The sequence below is a fragment of the Camelus dromedarius genome, chromosome 17, assembly GCF_036321535.1.
Source record: "Camelus dromedarius isolate mCamDro1 chromosome 17, mCamDro1.pat, whole genome shotgun sequence".
Classification (NCBI taxonomy): domain Eukaryota; kingdom Metazoa; phylum Chordata; class Mammalia; order Artiodactyla; family Camelidae; genus Camelus; species Camelus dromedarius.
The window spans coordinates 43,076,082-43,102,869 of NC_087452.1; the positions used below are offsets into that span (position 1 = coordinate 43,076,082).

Sequence of the window (26,788 nt, forward strand, 5' to 3'; positions counted from 1 at the left end):
TCACTTTGAGCTGGAGCATTGTTGAAGGAACTAGGCTGTCTGTTCAGTAAATAAAACGTCCAGGTTTTCCTGAGAGTAACGAGATTCTTAGGTTTCTGACCTCTGGCTTTAAGTCAGATCATTTTCAACCTTATTCCTATACAAGGTGCAGAGGAAATTTACCCTGTTTAGAAATGACAGGATGACAACCAACCACTCATTGATTTCCAAGAGGCACTTAAATAAATTGATGCTCGGTTCTCTTAGAGGATTATTAAGCAAGAACCCATACCAGGACATGGCTCAGTTTATTCATGGTGCTACTCAGGTGCCCAGCCAAAGGAACAGAAAGATACCAGATGTGGGAGGAAAAGCCTGGGTTTTTTTTGTTTGTTTGTTTTGGTATAAGTGCAATTAATCACCTGCAGGGAGTGAAATGCTTAGGGATCAAGAACTTGATGACTCATGTTAAACCTCAGCCCCTTCAGGAAACTAAGCAGAACAGATGTCCACTGACTGATGCACTGCCGGCTGCTCCTCCCTGGTCTGTCCGCTGAGCAGTGAGGAGACTGCATCTGGGGCAGTCATTATCCATCACCTCAGGGATTCTTAGCAAAGTCAACTGGCCTCACTGCAGCACCAAGACAGAAGCTTCATTCAGTGCTAGAACACTAGCACCACCAGGTAGCCAGCTCCGTGAATCCTCCTTTCTGAAACAAACAGGCCAACTGCTGCAGTCACTACACACCACTCAATTCTCCAGGCAGATGCCCAGGTCCACCTTCTCAGGAATCGGCTGTTGTGCTCTTGAGCACTTTGACTCTAAGGTGTCACCCTAGACCTCTGTCTTTGAGCCACTATTCTTGCTTCACGGTTACCAGGGCTCATAACCTCTCTCCCCAGTGGATTTGCCATTTCCTTTCCTTGCTCTGTGCTCTTAGAATAGGGGATTTGAGGCAATGACAGTGGGAGGATGTGAAAGACAAAAGAAAAAAATATTCAAGAGATGACAATGTTGTAACATGCAAATTATCTGGAACTAACAGTTACTCTGACATATGCAAAGATGTTCAGATACACATGGGGCTCTCTCTGCCTGTGACTGATCGTGGCCCTTTGGAAAACACTAGTGCAAATAGATGGTTTCTAGTCCCAAAATGATACACCATGAGCACGTACCATGTATCTCCAGGAGGGAGAAAAGGAGAGGAGGTGTAAAAATTACCTGATGAAAGAACAATGAGCTGCTTTGGGCTAAACACATAGACAAATAAGGAAAAGCGAGAAGGTGAAGATCAGAAAGAGAAAGAGAAGGACAAAACTTCTCATATAAAAAGAGACCCATATATTTGTAGCATTGCATTATGTTTTTAAAAAGCAGTGTCTTTTAGCTTCAATTCTAAATATCAAAAAGTAACAATATGGAGCCTAACTACATTATAAATATCTCTTGTAGTACCAAACTGCACAGACCCTAATACCTCTGCCCAAGATTTCCAAGGGGTTCCTTTGGTGTTACCTCCTAAATTTGACAGTTAACAAAGAGTTCCCATAGAAAAAATTTACAAGTGCTACGGAGTGAAAGACATTTCGGGCAATAAACAGGGGAGAGAGAGCCCCAAAACACTGAAACAACACAAGATGGTTAACCTCAGCTCAAAACCCCTATTCATTATTTCAACAACAACAAAAAAGGCAGTAAGTTCTAAGGAGAGGCATCCCCAACCATGAAGACTCAATTTGCAGGGGGCAGGGTGTAGCTCAGGGGTAGAGCACATGCTGAGCATGCATGAGGTCCTGGGTTCAGTCCCTAGGACCGCCATTAAAATAAGTTAAGAAATCTAATATCCCTCCCCTCTACGAAAAAAAAAAAAAAGACACAATTTGTGGACCAAGGGTGTGCTGAGTGGCTGCAGGTCACATACACTCCCAGGTTCTGCCCCTGGCTGGCTCTGAGAAACAAGGATGCAGCGGTGAGAAGGTAAAGGGACTTTCCTCTGCTAATTCTCTAAACAGCATCAGTTCACGTGGATGAGTGTATCCCACGTGAACGCAATCATTATTTCCTACTCTTCTGCACTGCTACATCCTTAACCCCATGCTCTTGTGGCTATGACATGAAAAGATGGATTTGGACAATTCAATTGTAATTGTAGCAGTAATTCTGTAACAACACAATGGATAGGTTCATCTCCTGAATGGACATTATCCAAAAGTGTAGCTTTTTCATTATTGTAAAACAAACAAACAAAAAAAACACCTGGATTGAAATGTAGTATAGAAGTTTAAATTGAAGGGCTATCACCCCCTCCCAAACACTGCATCTCCCCCCCACCAAATCACACCTTGTAGCAGTGATAAATGCAGCAAATCTGGCGAGAATGCCTGTATTGTAGGAAGTATCTCTTCTTTACTGATATCACTGAACTAATCTTCAAAAAAAGATCTTCTCTGATTTATTGTTTCTTATCAGACAGCAAACGACTTAAAAGAGTTGAAATTCCCAACCAATCCAGGAAACCTTGAGGATTCTGCTCAAGATGTTCTGGATGTTTTTGCTTTAAAGAGAGTTAAGATTATTTAAGAAAATTGTTCTTGGCATTAGACACACTGGTTTAGATCCAAGCCGTTGCTTCTCTGTGAGTCCAAAATTGAACCTGAGTTTGTGATTTATTTCCTATCTGTAAAATGAGGCTCTAATAACTTAGGCTATAAATATGTTTTTAAAATTAAATGAAATAATACATATTAAATAAGAGGTAAAGTACCCAGTGCAATGAAAAACAGTGGGTAATGCTATTATAAGAGATTCTACCTCTTTACTCACTGAAAATTCTGTCCTGAGACAATTTTTTTTCCATCATGAGAGGACAGATGCAGTGTATCTGAGAATATTAGAGAATATACTGGACATATAGTGGACACACATGTGTATACATAATCCTCAATGTCTGCTGTCATGACTTAAATATTTTCTCTCCATGCAAAACTTACTATTTTCAAGTCACATTCCATAATTAGCCTGTAATCTAGAAAAAAGGGGGATTCTGCAAATAACTCCCAGCCAATACGTAGCTGACCTGCATCCACGTCAGAGGAACACCTGATATGCCAACGCAGTGTCAGTGAAAAAGAAAAATTAAAAATTAAATAAGAAAGCACTTTCTCTCCCCCAGCCCTTCAGTTCATCTTTGCATCCACCATCCACATTTTCCTGCATTTCTCTGAGCTACAGTGCCATGTAAAATACATATTTTTCATATGTCTGCTTTGTGGCAGCATGAAACTGCATACGTGGAAAAGGTGTTCCCAAAACACAAAACCCACAAGGAGCCGTCTGAGGAACTTCCACCTCAGCTTCCCTCCTCCATATAAATGGCAACACTGTTACCTAATAAGACACCTAACGCAATCCGGTGCCCACTACCATCACACACCAACTGCCCCGACAGCACAACTCTTGAAATTTTCAGAGATCAAAGAAACGCAAGACAGCTAGAACTCGAACAGAAGTTCCATTTGGAACTTTAACTCCACAAGAACGTGGTGACAGACTTTGAGAAATCAAACATACGCCTTTCCAAAGAACAACATTTCTCCTTTGCTAAAACTGCACAAAGTGATTCAGGTTCTGAAAATCTGACTTGCTACTATTTGTAAAAGGACACTTAACTCATCCTTTTCTCTTATTCTAAAAGACATAAGCCTCCCCCACCTCCATCCCGACCCCCAGCAAGAGCGACTGAAATCCGAGGATGGTTTAGAAAGGCTGGAATGGAACGGTAGGACTTGATGGCTGTGGATTAAGAAGCATTAAGCTTAACTCTTTGGGAAATACCTTGATTGTCCATGACAGACAGTCATTTGGCTTTTCGTTTAGGGAATAATCTGACTTGTATGGTGGGGAGTAAAAGGTGAAAGGCAAGAGCAGGAACTAGGCAGACAGAACTAGTCCAGGCACTGTGTTGTCGCAACCACACCTGAAGGAGTTCCCTGCACCTGCTCTCTCCTTCTGAAGGTAGAAGCACGTGGAGTCTGTTGGAAACTGGCCATTACAAACAAAGAAACAAACAAAAAACTAGTGCTCTTTTGAAAGTGAAGAAGTCTAATAAGATGATAATATATGATGTTTATTAGCTAGAAAAGAAAAGGCTTAAGGGACAAATGATGTGGTATTTAGCAGCTTGCAAGAATCACAAGGACCTCAGGAAGAGCTCATCTGAAATAATGGAAGGTTCCATACATGCTCTAATACGTGCACTTGAAATGTGGTTAGCCTGACTGAGGAAGTGAATCTTAAAGCTTAAGTTGGATTTAAATTTAATTAAATTAAAATGTAAATAGCCATATGTAACTAGTGACCGCTGTATCAAACAGAGCAAATTTAAAGCCATCACTCAGTTTATCAAGAATCTTTATACAATGCTTAATTTTCTCAAAAACTGTCCTACAAGGAAACAGGTCTCAAACACAGGTACTGACCCTTACGACTCTGTGATTGCAAAGCCAGTGTGAATTAAAAATGAACGCACTATCTCTACTAGTTGAAACCGCATCGATCTACTTGATCTATGGGATTTTCCACGTCGTTACGGTCTCACACCGAAAAAGGAGAAATTAGAAGGACATAGTCAATTGCCTGCCTAGTTTGCAATCAGTGTGTCCCCTCATCATGGGATCTGAAAGTCAGGAGACAAACCAGAGTGGAGAGCAAAAACCAACAGCAGCAACAGCAGCAGCAACTGGGGGTAACTGATGGAGAGTGAAGACGTGAAGGGTTTAAGGACAGTGACCTCTCCTTCCTACTACTGTTTCAAACAGGAGTACATGGGCCAGCAATCAGACGAAGTGGAAAGCTGATAAACTTTAAGATGCATTTCGTCAGCACAGTAGAAAGCAACCACAGGAACCAGTAATTCAGAAGCTTCAAAGGCCTTTACACATTATCCATTCCAAAATCTCCTGCAGATAGATAAGTAATGTGAAGCCCAGAGAAGTGAAGAGCTCAGTGTCCCTGAGATAATAGCCAACCTCAGTCCCAGATCTCCCAGCTTGAGTTCCCTCCACTGTGACCTTCACGCTCGTTCTGCTGAACACAGACTGAGCCTTGAGCAGAGGAAGAGCCATCCCTCCATCCCTACTAGCCCCAACATCCGGTGAGCAGCAAATGTTTCAACCATGCTGCCGTGCTTGACACAAAAGTTCCCTTCACTGCCACAGCATTTCTAAAACCATGCAACTTACACAATTTACCAAACACTGTAAAAAGGAAATTATAACACACAGATGTTTTATGAGAATGCTTTTATATAGGGACAGTTTTGCAGTTTAATGTGTATTGTGCTATAAAAGTGGTTTGTACGGTACTTAAAAGTTACAGGGGGTCAAGAGAGACGGTTTCAAATTTCCAAAGCAAGTGATTACTCAGCTTACACTTTTTGTGACTCAGTGGGACCATGAAAAGACTCTGAGCTAGAAGCAAACAGTTATTGAAAGGAGCAAAACCAAACAACCATCTGCCTTTTAGAGCTAGAACTTAGATATTATGCACTCAAAAGCTCTCATTTAACAGGTGAGAAAATCTGAGATAGTAAATTTCAAAAGACTTGCTGCAAGTCACACAGCTAATGAGTGCAAGCTCTGGGTCTTAGAAGCAGGACTTCTGTCCCTAGGTTTGCAGTTTTTTGTTACTCTAGAAACCACAGTAAGACAGATGTCTATAAACCAGAAAAAGAAAGAAAAGGACGATTATCCTGTGTATGTCATTGTTGCTTTTAAAATGTCTGTTATTTTTAATTTGACATAAAGCGTTCCATGTTTTGTACGTAAGCACACAGATCACTGACGGAAGAAAGAGAACTGTGCTTCAGGAGCTGTGTAAAAGATCCGGGAATAAATACACTTTGTTGCCTAAATTGTATCAACCTCAGATAATCTTCCAAAGATAAATGCCACATGACTACTGATAAGAGCAAGAGATAAATAACACTGCACATTCTAAATGCCATTGTACCTTGAATTTTATACTGTGCTCTTATAAATGAATCCACAAGAGAAAAGAAAATGCTAAGTAAATACGGTGAAGGGGCTTACATTCTCGTGTTGCTGGTCTTGTTGATGATAACAGACTTCCCTGTTTGGTCCACATTGTGGTCCAACCCAAAGTAAGCTGCCACTCGATGCACAAGCATCCTCTGATAGGAAGACATCTGCGGAAACTTTTTATAATGATTACTGGAAAGGAATACAAGAAACAGCAGAATCAGCGTTTCCCTTTCTGGCTTGCAGCACATATTATAGGTACATGCACAAAATCGTTTCTCTTTCATCCAAACCATCAAGCTTATTTCATTTCTGGCATCACTCGATGTCCTCATTTCCAGACAAATTTTCCAATGATAGATGTATTGATTAAGTTACGTGGTTTTGTTTCACAGCTGCACATCTCTCAGATCACAGAAAACTTCATGTCTGCTGGAAAGTGTTCTGTTTTAGTCCAGGATACATTATCAGCGGAGCCAGGAACAGGACAAATGACATGCCATAATGTGGGACTGCAGATGCCTATCTGGACATGTGTCATGACAAGGTTTACACTGAAAGCAGCTCGATGATTTCCAGACATAACTGACTACAGCCAGCTGGAGCGCATTATAAAACTACAATAAAAATGAAAAGGGTCGCTTCTTGTTACTGTTACTCTATGCTAATCAGGGGCCCCCTGTTTATAGCCATTTTATCGGGAATTTAACAAGCAAGAGCACACATGGTCTAAGCAACAATTCCCATCAGCACATAGCTCCTACTTCTAATAGCACCTCTATTTAACAAGTCAGCAAACATATTAAATAATGTCTTATCTATTCCTAAATCTTTCCAGAATGAGTAATTGAATCCAAATACCAAACCAAGACACATCAGATTAATTAACCAGCATTGCAATTTAACGTACTTGTCGTCACCAATGAAATCAATAATTTCCTGCTCCATTTTCAAGAGTATCATCCTGTCTCTGCAAAATAAACGTTAAAATGAAAAGGTTTTATGTACTTTCCGTTCCCAAAGACTTAACAAGTTCATTTATGTGTATGGAAAAGATGCTTTACATGCGTGTGGCTGTAAGTCAGTATCTAACTCTTCTCATATGGAACATGCTGTTTAAGATTACTTCTCATCGCATTTGTGAAGTATTTTGGAATTCTGAAACTTTTGTAGCTTTTAACGTTAATAAAGACATGCTCCATAAAACACATCAAGTAAATTTTATATTTTGAATTAGTAAGAATTAATAAGAAACTGCAACAAAGCCAAGCCCAAGTGGATGGTCTTAGAACTGCTTTGAAGCATAACTGGTTTATTTGACATTGATTCTTATTCTCTATTTTTCCTCTTCATCAGTATCTCTTGTGACCACGAAAGCAAAACTTGTAAATGATAATTTATTCACTAGATAAGTACCCAGGAATTAAGACTATCTATAAACAGTAAACATGCAAATTATCAGCAGAAAAGAAAATACAAAACATAGTTTAAGACATCAGAGAAGGTGCCTGCATTTTACAACTCTCTTCTTAGAAGTGTTTGGATTAATGACTTTAACTGTGATATTCTACTTGACTTTTCTAAAAATAAGAGGTTTATTTAATAATTTACCTGGAATTATTCTTTAACGTGTTAATCAGAAACTCATGTAAGTCTATGCCTGTGGAATCCGTATATTCTTGGCTGCAATCTGAAACAAACAGCAGGGTGGAGTTGTCAGAAACAGGATGGGGAGATGGGGTAGAAAAGGGTTTCCCTGACACTCAGGTAAATTTTAGGGGAAGCTATTGGTGTCAAAGATACATGTTACAAAACTGGCAACCTGGCAACATTACATCAGAATGAAAATTAGATTCGGGCACTGAGAACACCTAGTTGATTCCGAGTGTGCAAAGATCCAACTGTCAAAGGAGAGGAAGTGGGCAAAGGCTGGGTGGGTGGGTGGGTGGAGTCAAATGCCACATGTTCATTCTGTGCTGTCAGTCAGCAAGGTCACGACCTTCCTATGACAGGGAGATGTACTCCCAGCCCACAGAGAGAGCTCTTAAGAGTTTGAGATCCCATGGAACCCTCTTTCTTAAAAGAGAGAAGGCAAAAACTGAAAGTTCTATTACAAGACTATCTAAATATTCATCGTTACAAAGTATGGGAGGGCACTGAATATTTCCAAGTCTTTCAAATCTTCTGATGCTGGCTAAAAGCTTACTTTCTAAAGCCATTTTAGGAACCGTAGTTCTTTACTCTTGGATACACCTTGATTTTAGATATTCAGCAGCAGAGACAATCATTAAAAGCACGTACATAGTTACAGAGCATAACCTTAGAAGAACTTGTCATTTCTCAGCTGATCAGATGCCCTAGTCTTTCTGTTATTTAGAAAAAAAACAGTCTACTGCAAAGCTATTAATTCATGAAATTCATTTCAACTTAGTTTTGTTTTTACTTTTGTTTTCTTTTAGTTTTGTACAATTATATGTAAGGCAATTTGAAAAGTCTGGATTGTAAGTTTGGGGTTTTAGAAAGAAGGACTTAGGGGAACAATTTCATTGAAGTAGAAGTGCGTATATTTTAAATGAGGCATTATGGGGCAACATACAGATTGCAGAGACCAAATCCATCTGTTCCAGATAAAATAGTAATCATGTATTCCATTGATCCGTGCTTTGGGACAACATCACTTCTTGACTGAGAATTGCTCATCCACTACCCATCTTTTAAGGTAGGCATGAAAGTTAGGATATAAAACTGGGTATCATTACTGTTCATCAATTCAAGTTAGTTAGACTCATAAACTGGAATTAAGAGCAGATTTATATTACTCCATTGTACAAACTTCTCATTGAAAATAGGTGCTCCAAATGAATATCCAAAGAAACATGCGATCCTAAAGATAACCTTTGTCAATACACAGAAATGACACCACGAACAGAAAAGAAACAATCAAGTTCACATTACCTTTTACACACACACATACGTCCACATATAAAATTATACGTAGAGTTTGGTGGGAGGTGAATATGCGTGTAAAATCTGGAATGTATTCTGTAATTATCTGTGTGTCCAAATTGAGTAAGTTAAGGAAACATTTTCACAGTCACCTTTTGATAACATTCTGATCTTGGGTTTTTCAGAGGTTTTATCTTTGTGTTTATCCTTTTCTTTTTCTCTTTCAGAGTCATCTTTCCTAGATTTATCATCCTCTTGCAGGCTGGGAAAACTGGAAAGCTGTAAATGAATTGAATCCTGTTGGGGAAAAAATATAATAATTTAGGGACGGATTTAAGAATCTCTGTCTGGTTTCCATTTTGTATGGAGATGATTAAGAACAGGAAAATGAAAGCCAGGTGCAGGTTTGTTTTTTCCCCTTAAATTTAAAAAATTAAACCTGTCAGAAAAATAATTGCCCTTTAAGGTGAATTAAACTTCCGAAGTCAATGGAAGGTCATGAGAAATATCTGGCACTAAAACTCTGCCTCATGAATATTAACCTTAAGCAAGTTAAATCCCCGTAGATCACAACTCTTACTTTCTCTACAGGTTTACTTTTAAACACCTAGGAAAAAAATTTCTTGATCATCAATAAGCTTGTATCACAGCTACTGTCATGTCTCAAAAAGTTTTTAAAAAGAGGCTTCTGCAATTGTTTTCTGTAATCCCTTGTAAGGAGAAATTGGCATAAACACAGACAGACATATTACGAATCGTAATTACAGATAGAACAGACATAAATAGAGGCCATATCAGCCAATTTACAATTAAATTTCTGTTTTAGAACTACATGAACAATGATTTCTATCACTATGGAAAACCAAGATATGTAATTGCAGGAATCCTGGGTATGAATTATTATTACACACTGTTTTAAAATGCTATTAATAAATCACCATAATTTATAGTTACAATAAGCACTGTCTTTTAGAAAAGGTAGAAAATAGAACTGTATTTTCCATCAACAGTATATAAATATTTAATATTATTTAAATTCTGGTATCGGTTAATTCTTTCAAAATGTAAGATTCTCTTGAACTGATGCTTGGTTGACCATTTACAGTATTGGGACTGGATCCACTTTTCTACTTATTTATTTTGCACTAAAAACAGATCATTTTGCATTAACTCATAGATCAGGCATTTGGTGGATAGTATGTTCACTGTTTTGAAGAAGAATGAGCCAAATTATGTTTTTCAGTTTTATGAAAAAACTGTGCTATGATTAAAACTATGACAAATGAGCTAACATTAAGCCCACTGGTTCTTATGTAAGAGCTCATTTGATGGGAAAGCTTTCTTTCACTAGTGACATTAACATTTATGATGCAGGAAAAAATGTTCCCAATGACTAATAGTGTTTCTCACTAAAAACTGAACTAATGCTCCTCTACATGTGACTAAACTGATGCCTCTGCACCCTCAAATTATGGCCAATCTGGGGTTCTGAATGGGTCTTGGTAAACCTAGCTAATCTAAGAAGCAAAAAGAAAAAGTCCTCCAAAGCTACGTTTCTTTTTGGGAGGGGCTCCCTTTGTATTTTGGGCTGGAAATAAAAAGTCACCACGGTGGGAAAGACGCATGATATAGAGGATGAAATAAAACACAGTCTCACACTAAATATTTATCTTAACTGGTCCTGATATCCACACGTTTATCGTGGGGGTGGACGAATGCAAAACATGTAAAACTGAGTGTAACTTGATTATAGGGCCTTTTATCACATGACTTGGGACAGAAATGTCTTAGTCTGCAAAGATTCAGGCAGACTTTAGGGTTATGATTTGCATCCACTTGCTAAGGAAACAGCTGGACCATTTCTGGCTGAGGGTGAAGAAGAATTAATTTGCCAGGTGATCAGCAGGGGAGACTGAGGGTACCAAGCCATGGGGCTCTCATTGCTTCTTCAAAAACCGACTGAACCATCCAGCCTCTGTAAATTTGAATCTAAAATCAAAAAGGCTTGGAAATACAAATGCAAGAGCAGAGACTAATGGACATCATTTACCACAAAAAAAAAAGTACAAACTCACACCATGTGTTGACAGATGCTATAGTCAGAAAAATACCTGTCTTTTCTACACATTATGGTGTTGAAAGAACACACAAAAGTGCTATAGAGTTGGTAAAAAGCAATCTGTGATTTTTTAATATTTTTATTGATATGCTCAATAATAAAATACAAGTGTTAATAAATACATTGGTACAGGATAAGTTTATATCCAACAACAGTAAAAGAATGATTCAAGTTGCAGTAATACACTGATAGGTAAATAGTATAACATTAGAAAAGCAAAATTCCTTTAACTTAAGGACAGACTAAACCATCAGCTATGGGTCTGAGATCAAGTAATACAGGTAGCAAGAGTTTTTCCCACGCAGGAAAATGAAGGCAGTTTTCCAAATACTGTGAATATACAAACATTGGGGAAGCAATACAATCCGTATACTGTATACTTCTGCCAGTGTTCCCTGGGATTCAGTTCCCACATTTGGAAGTGCCAGTGGTACCTAAAGAAGGCATTGCTTACAAGCCCAAAGGTCTGCTGCTTTATTCTCTAAAAAAGTAACACGGCTACTTGCTTATGTGTGTCTGGGTATTTTCTGTCAGCCCCCTGCTCCCACCACTCCTCAGCCAGTCCAAAGAGAGGGTTGAAAGCTCTAATTCTCTCCTACAAAGCTAGTCTTGGTTACTCAGCTTGGAACCTGCAGGAACAAAGCCCCGTTTGCCTCTTATTTCTCTGCAGCAATTGTATGGAGCAGCTAGACTTAGGTCCAGGACGGGCACTATGATACAGATGAGTTCTTAAAAACTTTCCTCCTGACCTTGTCAAATGGGATAAAAAGCAGATTAAGTCTCTAAAAGCTGTCCTCCTCTGCCTAGCATTAGGAGTGGGGGACAATGGGGGCGTGACTTCTCCCAGAGTCTGTCATCCTGCAGAGTTAACATGTATCGTGTGCAGTATGTTACGAGCCATCACTCAACGTGGAAGAACATAAGCTGCAATTTCACATTATTCCCCCCTTTTCAATCTCCACTGAAAACAGAAGCACACATAAAATGCTGAACAAAAGCCACACGTCTCTCAGAGCCCAAGTGAAGTAAAGCTTGTGTATGAAACATAGTGACGGCTACTGAAAGCTAGCCTGTCCACGCCTGACGACATGGGTGGCGTGTTAAGGAAATGAGGCCGGGGAAAAAAATACTCCTAGGACAAAGTCTATAACGAATTTATTTTTGGTCCTTTTAAAGAAAGTGCTCTCACTGCTCTCTGTTTCCACAAGGAGAATTTAGAGTCTTTTAATTAAAGTAAGGAGAAAAAAAGCAAAAGAAGGCCCAACAAAAATAATGCCATCTTAATCAATTTTTCCTCCTCTGGGCTCAGATAAATCATTTTACTTTTGTCTTGACTGCTCTCAGCCTCTGAGAAAATAAGGAAAAATTCCAGCAGCAAGACCATTTTTATAAAAGCTAATACGATGCCTAGAAGGCAAACAAAAATAAATATGTGAGGTTTCCTGTTTCATCACAGAACGGTTTTCTTGGAATCTGAATTTTTAGAGCTTAATAGTCTTGCTGTAAGGAGCAAAACTATGTGTGAGTATATGCAGCAGTACATTAATAATAGTAAGTTAGATTCACCATCATCTCAGGTTTATTTCTGGACAATTTTTCCAGTTGAGAAATCTCCACCAAAGGCCATAATAGTCTATCTCCAAAGCTCAATGCACCTTATTCACTGATTTCTGAAATTTCACAAGAGCCCGAGAGTCGTGTTTCTTATAGGCAAGTGCATTTTGGGGAGGTGAGAGGTAAGGATCTCCAGTACGGAAGGAGATGGGATATTTAGGACTGTATTTGGTTCAGTCTTATCAAGAGAGAGCCTTTGAGGAGAATCAGCACTACTGTGCTTACATTTTAAGTTTTAATCTAAATTCTTTTGAATTCCTTTCCATTTGCAGTTTTCAGAGGGTCTGGAAAAAAAACAAAGGTGATACTTTGTGACAGACTGTTCCACTAATTTAGAATGCCTCATAGACAGGGGATGAAGCCAGAAAACGTTTTCCTTCTTCAACTGTTTGGGGTTTTTTTTGCTCCCCCAAAACACTATTTAAAGCCAAATTCATACTCATGCAGACAAGGTGGATCCCGTGCATGCAGTGATGGATCATGACGGGGGTATACATACCTGATCCTGGAGATTTTCACCTCCTGGTCTGGCTGAGGATTCTTCACAGACAGCAAGGCTGCGAGTCAGTTTACCTTTTCCTGCTCCTGACTGGGAAGGGGAAAGAAACAGGAAGGAAAGGAAAATAAAGAAAACAAACAGGAAATAGCCTCAGGCTGTCAAATCATCTCCACTTTCTCCCGACCTTCCCAAATGAGATTTTTTTTAAAAGCAAGCAAGCTTCAAATCCTCTGCTCAGTGCTGTCTACACTGGCTTGAAGCATCACATCCCTGTGTTCACAGGGATGCAATGTCTTCCTTGGCTCAAAGCATCAGACCCCTGCATTCATGGGGAGGCAAGCGGAGGAGAATGTGAAAGGGTGAATTTAAGGAACACTCAGCAAACTGTGCCCATCACACTGGAAACATACAAAGAATGCACTACAGCTGTTTCGTGAAAACATAAGGAGAAAAAGATGACAAAAAATGAATTTCCACTAAAACTGAGTTTGCGAGCTATTTGGACTGAAAAGATGTCCTAAAACCTGAAGATTGGGTCGTAGAGCCCAGAACCTGATTACTTCAAGGCAGAAACCAACTGGGGAGACTAAAACACTTCCCCCAAACTTTATGTTCAATGAAAAGAAAGCAAGCGGCTATTCATTTGAAAAGCACCGTCAAATCTGCCAGTGTGAAAACAGGATCAAATATATACTCTGTGAACCAGAAATGCTCTAAGAAGCATACAGAGCGAGAAAGAAAGAGAGCTATCAACAGGACCCCACTGAACGCAGTCAGCACCGGCGCAGCCAGGACGCACACACAAGCGTCTGAGTTGTGCTGGCCGGTCCTCTGACCCCGACGTGAAATACGCAGCTGACACCCAGGACAGCGAGTCAGGGCGGAGCGTCCAGGACCCTACCTTGGATTTTCTTCTCTCTTGGTTCTGAGCTGCCAGGCGCTTCTGTACGTTAGAAACAAAATCAAGCAAACACACAGTAAACCAACAACCAGGAGAGGGGAGCGGGGAGAGAGTGAGAGAAAAAGGTGTCAGTGGAGTTGAGAAATCAGTAGTAATAGCAACAAGGCATCAGAATCGCCTGGGGGACGCCCCCGCCCTCGCTCCCCGCGCTTCTGACCATTTAGCTTTTAGTGTGCTCTCCTTACAGCGGCTCCTGGAGGGGGCAAAAGCCAGCCTTGAAGGCTTTTGGCCAATATGTGGTTGTCTGCCTTTGCTCACTTTTTATATAAAAAGAGTTAACACTTTCTCAATTTGGTTCAAAGGAAATCGATACAAGCTATTTGCAAGGACAGTTTGTTTGCCTTCTACCACATCTCCTTCTCCCGTAAATCATGAGTATGTAATTATATCATTTTTTCAGTATCGTCAATCCTTCCCAGTCTCCCCCCTGCCCCTTCTAGAACTCTCTCCCTCCCTCCCTCCATTCCTTCCTCCCTCTCTGTTTCCCTCTCTCTCTCTCTATCTCTCTGGCTGGGAATTCTAGGCTTCTCTGCTAAGAATTAAAGCTTAGCCTGCCCAGGAAGGTGAAAGACAATTTTCCTTTGTCTGTCATGAGCTGGCTGTCATCATTCCATGGAACACAAACTCATTTTTAAAAATCAGCTAGTGTTGGGGTAGAGCTCAGGGGCAGAGCACATGCTCGGCATGCACTAGGTCCTGGGTTCAATCCCCAGTACCTCCATTAAAAGCAACAACTACAATCATAATAAAAATGAGTAAGTTCAAAAGATAAAAATAAAACTCAGCTAGTGTAAAGCTGCCTCGGGAGAAGCAGCCCTCCACGGCTCTTCGAGGTGACCTGGAAGTTAAATATGGAGCTGCTGTGAGCAAATTTAGTCATTAAATATCTTCTTGAGATTTTTTTTTTTCCCCGTTTCAAAAGGCATTTTGGTCAGAATGCACCATGTGGTCGGAAAAAAAAAAAGTGACTATTGGGAAGAGCCAGGATTTGTTTTATGGATTTCCTATTCATTTTACTGGTCAAACTATAAAAAGCCAACCAACTGACCAACCTTCAAAGTATCCTACAAATGAAAGCCAGGGCTGCACACAGTGCTATGAGAAATGGGGTTTCTCTGGGCTCACCTGTAGTTCCAGTTTCTCCTCTTCATCCAGACTTTCGGACTTAACCACGCCATTCTCCGGAGTGGCCGCATCCTGCCCAGGCCCGCCTTCCTCCACTATGGCCTGACTCAGGTCTCCTGGCTCAGACATCCTCCCAGATGCAAATTAAACTAACAAGGTTTGACGCCCTACAAGGTTAAGATGTCAAAAAGTTAAGTCAGTGCAGGGAAGTATTTACCATTATTCTTCAGGTATTTGATGTCTCCCTTTGTACTCAGAAACAAATGAGCAACTCCAGCCTCCTGGCCGGTTGTGTACAAAAGGAGAATCAAACAAGATCAAATCAAGTACCCGGGGCAAACCCAAGAGGCAGATTCCAACGTCCTAGCCACGCCCCTCCACACACATGCACACATACTTGTGAAATCACCTTGCCATCAAAGTGGCTCAAAGCATCTTAAATAGAGACACGGAAGTCCCACACATCTCCCAGTCCCCACGCCCCACTGCAGAATAGGAGAGAAGGAAAAACAGAGTATTTCCCCAACTCCTGAACAGATGACCCCCCGCCTCTGAGTCAGGAGGTTGTGCTGGAGATCTGAACCACCTCTGAGATGACCCAAACGTGAGGTGCAAGGTTTAGCCACGGACATACTTCCCTGGGGATAAGGGGTCTGGGACACTCTACAAGGGGCAGAAATCGATTTAAGATGTAATAATTCAGTATGAATATAGGATCTAAATTTGGCAATAAACCTTTCAGGGACAACAGTTTTAGGCTTCAAACTGGCAGCTGCATGATTAAAAGCAGAAGCTGTCTCCCAAGCCCCTGTGGGTTGCTGGTGTTTCACAGATTCTGCGGAAGGAGGTCTCTGGCCAGCGGCTCTAATGAAGATATTGTAACTCAGCTCCGATACACTAGGCTCACAAGAGACGACTACACAGAGACTGGAAATGGCTCTTCAAAGTGTGAGGTTGGTATTATTTTTTCTCCCTACCTGCATAAAACCCCTGACAATTCCCCTTCTGATGTGCTGTCAAACGAGGCTCATGAATAATTTAGCATCTACTTCTTCATTTTTTTTAAGGGGAAAAAAAAAAGGAAGGAGAAAAAGGAAAGGAGGAAATAAGGAAGGAAAAAGAAAAAAGAAAAAGAGATGCTGTATCCGAGAAAGTCAGTTCTTTTGCAAAAATCCCCAAAGAATGACTGTCTGGTTCCCAGTCATTACAGTGGTAATTATTATTGGACAAATCAGCATCTTGATATGTTTCTCTGGGAGTGTTTAATTACCAGTTACTCATTCAGTAACTTTATTTCCAACTGGACCTAGGAAGCATGAGAAAAATCTAAAACTCAGTAATTTCTGTTGCAAATCTGCTAAGACCGACCATGACAGGACAGATGGTAGCTAATGATACCATTAAGAACAACACAGGCTCACTTGGCAAAGGATTGTGGGAATGTAAAAGGCCAAGTTTTCCTCAAGGAGGGTGGTTTGAGTCTGCAGGGGACTAGTGAGCAAGGGTCTTAGGCTTGGGGAGGTTTGAGGATGTTCCATTTGGTGTATTCACTGCAGTGACACCGGGGACCAGTGTAGTTAACCACACAGAAAGTTCTCTTTCCCAGGGGGGCAAACAGCTTGTTTCTCAATGTGCTGAGTAGGGGGAGGAGATGGGACTTCTGTTGCCCTAGCTTTTTTTTTTTTTTCCAGAGCATTTCAATAAAAACAGATCGTGGCCAGATTTAAAAATGAAATGAACACACTAAGTTCTCAATTTTACAAACTATTAGCCAGTTGAATCCCTACTCCAGATTCTGTCTTTTTGGGCTGCCTTTGATGAACAGTTCAATGGCACATTTATAGAATGATCAAAAAAAATACACAGATGAGGTGACAGCCATCTGATGACAAGACCTTTACCTTTTGCGCTGAATTCCTGCTGTAGGTCCTGGCGACTGACTAGTGGCTTCTGTCCTTCTGCACCGGGGAAATCCACACAAGGGACCAGAGGTAACTGGAGTCCCATGTCCCTGTCAACAGTTCGGGATGCCCATCTCCATGCGACTCCCCTACACAGCCTGACACATCGTCAACCTGAAAAAAGATGAACAGTCAATAATCATCATGGCAATCATTGTGGTCGGGCGAAGGACGTAATAAATAAGAACCGGGTTGCTAACACTAATGACCAGTTTCCCGCAAATCACGTTCACAGCCTGATGCAGCTCCACCTGTCTCAAGCTGCCGGCTTCTTCTCTAATGAAGGCTCCAGCCGGCTGTTCAAGTCGGAGCGGCACCCACGCAAGGAGCTAAAATTAACAATTGCATTATGCACCGAAGATTACTCACTTCAATTTTAACCTTTTTTAGTGAAACCTCGCACTTTATATTAAAAAAAAAAAAAGAAAGAAAAAAACACAAGCTTGTGTGTTTGCCTCCATGAGAATCAAGATCACCTATGAGCAAAAGTCTTGCCTCCTTTTCTAACCAAAGCCTTTGTCTTAATTATAGATCGATACGATACACTTTGATGCTGGTTCCGTGACGCTGTTCTTTATGAAAATTATCCTAATAAAGCATATCTAAAGGTTTTGATTTAATGAGGCTTTATCTATAAAAGTGAAAACAATACAAAGAGAAAAAGAAAGAAAGAAAAAAAAAAAGGAAAAACTTTCACAATGGCATTGCTGAGAGAGCGCTTTTTTCCTCCATTTACCATTTGGCAAGAAGAATTCCTAATATTCTCGTTGCTGGGTGAACACAGTCCCTATGTCCCCTCCCTCCCCATTAGGAATGCCACCGCCAGCTGGGCATTCTGTTTGACAGCAAAGAAACGCTGTCAGAGGGATTCAACAGATTTGCAAACTTTGAGCCTGATGAAAACAATCCATGCTATAACGTGCACTTTCTTTTTCTCACAACTCCTACAGGAGCAGCGGAAAAGACAGCTTGAATGCAAACAAAGAGACGGATTCCTAATAACATTTGCCAAAACCAAGCTGTATCTCTCTCTCTTCGCTGCAACTCTACTCTGGTGCCCACCTGCTGTATCCAACACCACTCGCACCCATTCCACCATGTACTCAGCTTTGAAAACACTAAATGCATCTCAGTTATTTCGTCTGAAGTTTAGAAACCCTCCCTGCCTCCCCCTTGCTGCCCCCTCCCAGGTTTCAATGAACACAGTTGGCTCCTCGTTGAATTTGACTGCGGCTAGATTAACAGCATATTGGGTTACAACACCATTTGCTGTGTAAGACGAAAACAACTGTTGAAAACTCAATCACTTACATAGTCAACAATTTCTAGCTTTATTCTTGTCTTATTAAAATGGACAATTTGGCCATAGAATGCATATCTTTTGTTGTTAAACATTATATAACTATTGAGAGAGAAGCAATAATGAATTTTGGACCAAAATGGCATTTCTAATCAACGGTAACATGAATTTTTTTAGTTTTGACCTCTTTCACCATGGCTACTATGACTAACACGCGATATTAAAAAGAAGTCATCATGCCTTCAAATTAGGATTTATTTAAGTAGCTAATCCATTATCTAATATGCCTTAGAACAGGCGCCAGTGATGGAAGGAATTACCAAACGCTTTTTGGATTCTGTGTTCCTTTTCCCAAAGAAAATGAAGTTATCAACGATCACCGCAGCCTTTCTGTCTCCTCTTCCTGAAGCTCATGTTTGCACAGTGGCAGTTACCCCAGCAGGTGCAGGGCAATGCTGTTTTCAAATCTCAAATCTGAGCCTCAGATGCCTTATTCCAGCCCCAGTAGGTGGATGCAAGATATAATTCTTTCCACGAAGAAAGAGAAAGAACAAACTGGTATTCACGTAACCATCTCAAAGCGCGAACAGCCTGGATCTATGTGTGTGCGTAATTACCAGGACACGTTTTGAAATAGCACTGAGCTCTAAAGCCAGCAAAGTATTATTCTTGCATGCCTGAATCATAAAGTCATCATCCACCAAGATAAAAGAGAATATGGGCATATGGGAATGAGCAGAGAGGAACATATGGATCACAAATATTTTTGTAACTGATTAAAATTGTTCTCTTTGCTGAGAAAGCAGTGCCAGGGAATCAACTGGACTCCAGCTTTCTGTTCCCCAAATGAAACTGATTCTCCCACTGCCATATAATCTTCATTTGTTCCAATTTCTCCCATGTTCCACAAAGCAGCAAAACTATTCTCCACAAATATATTTTATCCAACAATTGGTTAATAGATATTCTGGCCGAGTGTCAATTGTTAGAGTTGGAGGGGTAGGGCCAGGGGGAAAGAGGAGACTCTATAAAAACGCACAAAGGAAAAGTTACTGCAGTTCTTTCAGAGGAAATAGTATTTTAACTGTAATTTAGGGGGTGATATTGAGCAAAGGCAGTCAATCTGCAAGCTACAGGGAATTGATCAACACTGCTGTTAGTTATTTACAATCAGGAAAATGAGTAAGATAATGACCATTTCACATTATATTTGTTTCTTATTTGGGGGGCTGATTTTAGAGTTGAAAATAGTAGCAACTGCGGGTTCGTGGGGATGAGAAAGAGAGGGAGAGAGGAGACAGGCACAGTGCAAAATACTTAATATTCTGTCTTTCATTTCCACCAATAAAATAGGCATGTCCTATTCGTGGGTGTGTGTGTCTCTGTGTTACATACAGGAATCAGTAGGCTGTCATATGAGGAAAGAAAGGTCGGGATTTGATTCAAATTCCAGCAGTGATTTAGTTCTTTGAGGATATGTAAAATGGGACATTAGAGTTAAATTCTGTCAGCAACCTGGGAGGGTCACTGAGTCACTTTCATCACAGTCCTTCTACTAAAAATGAGCAGAGGATGACTGATCTTATCCCAAATCAGTGTTGGTTCTTTATGATGCTCAATCAAGAGTTACTTATTTGAAAAATCGAAATGTTTCTCCCTTAAGCACTGTTCCTTCTTCTTTTCTAGCTGGTCACAGCACTGCAAACGTACCCACTGGAAAGGAAGTGATATTAAGTGATACATCAATTTGCTGCATGAGGTATTTAAATGCTGCCACCCCTTAAAAACCAGAAACACATCCTATTCTGTTAAAGTTTTAAAAAATATTTTAGACATGTAAAAGTAAGTTTGAAGATCCTCCCAAAAAAGAGAGAAGAGAGAAGAAATGTAATTGAAATGTAATCCTTTCAGAAATAAGAGCAACCACAACCTGAATAGAGTGTACAGACTAATTCTTCAGTAAGCTTGAAATTTTCCCCAGGAAACAAACAAACAAAAAAACAAACAAATCAGTAAGAAATTTCCCTATAAGTTTACTTTCTCTTTCAATACATGTATAAGAAACACTCAACCAGGAGCTCTACCCTTTTACTTGAACTCTTTTTGGTCAATTCAAGGCACAGGCATTCTGTAAGATTCATGAACCACCCATGCAAATGCCAAAATAACCGGACAACTGTTTTGGAGGAAGAACCTAGGAAGATATTTAGGAAAAGGAATTTTCATGCAAGGGTTTTAGGGACACAAGTTATTTTACATGAATATTCTTATTTGAACTTTGATAGCTGGGCAGTTTATAAACATACAGTAGCTCATAGGTAGAATATCATGTTTTCTTCCTTAATTATAGGAAACTCGACACAAACATAACCCAGATCAACACTGAGCAGACTTTCAGTAATGGAAATAACTGATGTTGAAGCTTTAGAGACAAGAACAGCCCCACAATCATCACAAGTGCCATTAAAAATAACACAGGTCTGGTCTCAATAAAAACATCTGAAGGAGAAAGGCCAATGTTTCAATTCTTCATTTTTATACTGAGTCTTTACTGAATCTCCATTATGTGCAAGGATGTTCTAACACAATCTAAAAACAGGAAATACTTTTTTCCAAAAATATAAAACAAAATGAAAGTTTAATATTCCTAATGGAGCTACATGTTTATCTTCAGTATCCTCTTTCTCATTATTCATCAACTGCAAAATAAAGACGACTTCTGCTTTTATTATTCTTAAATACTTTCTTAGTGTATTTCAAAGGAAGGAAGACGGGAACTTGGGAGAGCTGACTAATGTACTGGATTCCATAGTAAATATCTGGATATCCCCACAGATGTGGAGGTGAACTAACTGAGTGAAGTAATAAAGTGAAACGTAGCCAGGATTGATGTAAGATCTTACCTTTGGGTTCTAAAAAACAGTTGCATCAGTTGGAACTTTTAGTTTAGACAAGAAGACTCATGGAGGACAAAGTAGCTATTTTCAAATGCTTAAAACATATTCAGAGAACAAGGAATTGGCTTTGCTTGGTGTTGTCCTGAAAGTTAGCATTAGAGGAAAAAACATAACCTATCTTTTAAACACAGAACTACCATGTGACCCAGTAATTCAACTCCTAGATGTATATCCAAAAACAATCAAAAGCACAGACTAGAACACATACTTGTACCCCCACATTCATGGTGGCATTGTTTATAATTGCCAAAGATATCCAGCAACAGATGACTGGATAAACAAAAAGTGGTGCACGCATACAATGAAGTATTAGTCAGCCTGAAAAAGGAATGGAATTCCAATGCATGTTACAACGTGGATGGACCTTGAAAACATTCTTAGTTAAATAAGCCACACATACAGAAGAACAGATATTGTATGAGTCCGCTTACGTGAGCTACTTAGAAAAGGCAAATTCATAGGGACAGAAATAGAAGGGAGGCCACCAGGAGCTGGAGGTGAGGAAGAAAGCAGTTATCATTTAATTGGTATAGAATTTCGTTGGCAATGGTGAAAAAGTTCTGAGTATAGATGTAATGGTTACACAACAGTGTGAATGTATTTAATGCCTTAGTACTGTACACTTAAGAATGGCTAAAAATAAATATTATGTATATTTTGTCAAATAAACTTTAAGAAAACCCTTTTTTCTTCTTGAATATGATATAAAACAAAAGTAAACAAATCAACAGACACACAAGCAGATCAAAAGCAGAAAATGACAGTACAGGAGGAGGAACCAGCATTCTACCTTACAAAACTGCTTCTGATGTACTGATAACACGTACGTGTAAAGACAAGTTTGGCGGATGTAACCTGCCTCTGTTTGTACTTGACTCAAATAGGTTTCCCTTCTCATCTCAGCAGTCTAGTCTTTAGCAAAGTTTATTATTTAACCATCCACTGTTTATGTTGCAAGAACAGAAGATTAGGGTGTGATGATGTTCAGAGAATCTTCCGCTGCACCTCTGCCAGAATCAGTACACGTGTGGCCAGTGTGTCGTCATCCACAAATGGTAACAGAAACCACTTCTAACTGAAAAAGACAACTCTGGGCACGTGTTCATGCAATCCAAACATCAGGCTGTCGGTCATCCGGGTGAGTGAGCTGGAGGGAACGGAGCAGCGGATCTGTAGCTCCATCACATCACTGACTCAGTATTTTGCATATTTTTTTTATTGCAGATAAGGAGAATTCTCTGACTAAAATAAATGCCACAGAGAGCAGGGCCAATGGTCCTGCCGCCACGTGAGAAAGCAATCCAAGACCGAGACAGCACCAAGGGTTGTTTGGGTTTGACCATGTGACTACCAGGACTAGTCCCAGGATTTTAAAATAGCCTCAACTTTCAAAACCCATGCAAGGCTAATTGGCATCTTATGTTTCCTGCCTCATTCTACTAAGCGTCTAGGCATGAGTATTCACATACAAGGTGGCATCATAAACCTCCAGCCAGGTGCAAACTTAGAAAATAAGTGCAAGTACTCAGGACCACAGCCCTGCAAAGAGCCCTGAAATCGGCTTGTCTAGCTGATACCAAACCCATCAACTTGGACAAATCCACAACCATGTAGCGGCAGAGCTGGCTCAAAAACACTGTCATTTTGACTAGGGATCAGAGCTCTTCTTAAAACCCTGTGTTCCTCCAGTGACTGAGGGCCCTATTAGAAATACAGACCGGGCTCAGCTAATCTGTGCAATTAATTCTTGGGATATTGCCAGAGACGCCCACACACTGTTTCCCCCTAGACCACTATCTCTTCCCTCTCCCGTGAACCAGAAAATACTGCATAAAAATGGCGTGAACAGTTTGTCTGATAATGGAATGTGTGTTTCTTCCTCGATTTTATCCCTAATATCATATAGACACGTGGGTTTCTGGACATCATGCTCAGCCTTGCTCTTTGAAACTCCTCAAAGTCCATAAGCCACAGTTCTCAGAATGACCTCCAGTTACCTGCGAGCCATCTGGCCAGTTTCCTCCTTCCACTTCTACAACTCGCAGGACCCGTCTTTGCAGAGGCCATGCAGGAAATCACATGTCTGCATGATTCCCAAATAGAGTGCGCCCAGGGTATGCAGGAAGGCGTTATAATTTTTTTTTTAATGTGGAATAATCCATTAGAAACTTCTGGTGCCAGAACACATGTAACATTTAGAAATGAGTGTCTCCCTAATCTTCAAGGAAAAAGCCAGAATCTCAGACTTGGGAAGTTGCCTTTTCATTCCAAGCATAACTAAAACAAATTTTCCAGGAATGTAAAGAGCCCTGCTGGGATCTTGTTGATAATGATCTCATCTTTGTTCAAACACCCATGTTCCTAAGCAGTTAGATCTTCCAAGGAATCCCACCAAGTTGCACACTGACCCTAAATATTTCCCTCGGTATCACTGTACTATGATCTCCTGGGACAAACAACACTATTTCAGGGAAGCGGGGGGGTGATCACGTGAAATATTTTGGCTTGAACATTATTAATCTCATTGCTGTTAGAACGTCTGAATTCTAAATTCAGTTCAATTCTGTTCAATACAATATTTTAAAATGTCCTTTTTTGCAAGATCTGGATGCCAAGAAAATAACCCATTATTTATGTGCAGTTATATATATTGGAGACACCTTGTAATGGAACAAGGATTTATCAAAAAATGCATATTTTCAACTCTGGCTTAAAGAATTCAAAATGATTAAAAAAATTCATCATGAAGAGAAGAGGGACTTCCAAAAAAAGAGTGGAGAGAAATATTAATTTTATTCAGCATATCTGTCATGCACGCTTTTCTCCTTTATTCCTACAAGAAGTGAAAGAAGCATGTGTCATTCCCAAAACAATGAAACTTAAATGTGACGCATTTCTGGGTGCCAGAGCGTGAGCTAAATGTTTGTGCTATTAAAATCTTTCTTGCAGGAAAGAAGGGAGGAGACATTTAGAGAAAATGAGTGAAAGCAAAGATAGATTGACAAATTGTTACTCTGATTTTTGAAATGGTGATAAAATTCATGTTCTTTCCTTACATAAATTAGCAAAAATAAGAGGTTTCCGTTGCCATCATGTCTTCATTTTTCCTTAGGTTAATGGGTACCATTTGGTGCCTTCGCATATGAATATTTTGTGCCTTAATGTCACCTTTTCAGATTGATTGCTAACCTGACATCATTCCTAAACCTAATCAAAAATAATCGAAGTTTAAATGACCCACCCTTGACCTCAGCTCTGCCTCCCTCCACCCCCTATGACAGCAGAAGAATGGAAAGGTCTTCCAGGGGAGCAAAGGAATTAGGGTGCTTCCAAAAATAAAAAGTCAAAATGCAGGCCTGAGGGTCTATGACTACAGGAGGAGAGCTCTCCACCCACAAGGCGGGGAGCGGCAGGAGAGAGAGATTTACCAGAGGTGCACGCCTGCTGCATCCCCAGTGGAGCCAGAGAATGTCAGGAGCCTCGGGAACAAAGGGCATGTTAGGTATGCTCCTGGCTCTGGGCTACAGTTATGCGCTAAAACGGATAGCGAGCTCTTCTACCAGATTTAACTACCACACCAATACCTGTGTTTATTGTTTTACTTCCACACGGCGGATTCTGGACTGAGCAGTTTCCATAGATTACTGTATTTTATCCTCACGTCCAAGGCACTATTCGTTGTTGCTACCTGTGGTGGGGAAGGCATCCCGTTGTCTACTTAGCTGGTCTCTTTTGTGTTAGGTCAGCTGGCTGTTGGCGCCTTCACTCACTGAACTCTGCAGGTCTGAGAAACTCAGATGAGTCGCTCTTTAAAAGACTCAATATTTGAGCCAAGCTGTAATAATCACCCTCCCCACCCCATGACATAAGCTACACAAGAGATTTTTGCCTGTGTGCTCTACCTCTGTACTAACTCCAGGGCTGAGAATAGGGCCTGACACACAGGAGGACTTGCTGACTCAGTTAATGAAAGGGGGCTCTGAATGCCACCTGGATTCTAACCGGTGCTGGCTTGGTCGCTGGACCATTTTTTGGCTTTCTCCACCCAAGAGCCAAGGCATCTAAACATTCGGAGCCCTATTAACCAACAAGGCAATGTTACGGGAAAACACCCAACAGCCACTAAAAGGTCAATGTGCAAAACCATGACGTGCTTGTGGACAGGTGAGTCTCAAGAGGGCTTGGGCCTGTGTGAGCTCCATGGTATCCATGATGGGGGGCCCATCCATCCAGAGAGAAAGCCCCAGCTGACCCAGTGAGCACCGACAGCGGCATGGCGTTTTGGAGAGGATACTAGAGAAACGAAAGAGATGGTGCTTGCCCCTGGCGGAGCTACCCTACCCTGCCCCTAGCGGAGCCCTATTAGGGAATTCAACAGACAAAGGGGTTTGGGAGCAAAGCACTGCAACCCAGAGGACACACACTACACACAATACACACCGCTGCCAACCTGGGACTTTATGGGTTCTTCAGAGTCTTCTGTTTGCAAAAGTTAATTTGAACGCCATCTTAAGGGAACTAGTAGATGTAATTACCAGAAAATGGACAATGGACAGACGTTCTCATTAACGATAAAAGGAAAGAGTTGAGCCCCTGAACTGAAGATGGACATGGAGGTCAGTTTCTTCAGGTCGTTGGTAGTTTCATAACTTTCCCGAAAAAAATCTGTGGTATCAATCAAATGTATGATTTGTCACAATTAAACTGGCCAGACCACGAGGCCTTGCTCACATTTCCAGGCTAAAAAAAATATATATATAGAAGTAGTGCCTCTCTTTCCTTTCAAACTCCAGGTTTTCAGTTATTATATCGAGTCCCTCCCATCCCATTTCCAGCGCTCACTTCATCGGGGGTCTCACCTGTGTCACTGCCCTTCTCAGGGTGACGTGCCACCCACACAGGTGCCCCAGTGTTCGAACCACAAAGAAGAGGATGTTCTACCTTCATCCTGTGGGTGGAATCGGCCCCTTCTTGAAAGCAGGACTCTTTCTTTCCCCTGTTTTTGTTTTTCCTCTTTCTCCATCCTGCCTAGGATAGTGCTACCCAAAATTACGTATCGATGCCCCGGCAAATGCAGTCATGAACACGAAAAAGCCACTGTGCTGAGATCAACATGTTTACGAGGTAAGAACGTTAAGTGTTCGATAAGTAATTCCTCCTCTCCTCAGACTTCCTGTGAGAAGATGCACTCGACATGTAGGATAAATGAGTTCATTTGACATCGGAGTGTTTTCGGTTTTAACGGCTAGCAACACTGCATCGGAATTTCTCCTCACCACAATGAA

The 26,788-nt window shown here is 40.7% G+C and overlaps 1 protein-coding gene across 19 annotated transcripts in view; it reads right to left on the reverse strand.

The window, feature by feature from the left end:
• The window catches only part of ARPP21 (cAMP regulated phosphoprotein 21), a 151,266-nt gene that overhangs the window by 90,219 nt on the left and 34,259 nt on the right, over positions 1–26,788 (reverse strand). For 5 of the 19 annotated variants that reach the window (XM_031469890.2, XM_064496752.1, XM_031469889.2 and 2 more), the window contains exons 1-9: positions 17,447–17,549; positions 17,187–17,360; positions 15,286–15,452; positions 14,101–14,142; positions 13,200–13,289; positions 9,120–9,264; positions 7,633–7,711; positions 6,932–6,991; positions 6,073–6,213 (exon numbers count right to left, since the gene is read on the reverse strand). In XM_031469890.2, the coding sequence (XP_031325750.2) occupies positions 6,073–6,213; positions 6,932–6,991; positions 7,633–7,711; positions 9,120–9,264; positions 13,200–13,289; positions 14,101–14,142; positions 15,286–15,414 (686 nt within the window). In that variant the 5' untranslated portion in view covers positions 15,415–15,452; positions 17,187–17,360; positions 17,447–17,549. Of the gene's footprint in view, positions 1–6,072; positions 6,214–6,931; positions 6,992–7,632; positions 7,712–9,119; positions 9,265–11,149; positions 12,985–13,199; positions 13,290–14,100; positions 14,143–15,285; positions 15,453–17,186; positions 17,361–17,446; positions 17,553–18,866; positions 19,159–26,788 lie in introns of those variants that run through there. The other 14 variants (XM_064496755.1, XM_031469893.2, XM_031469892.2 and 11 more) reach the window with 7 other exon arrangements.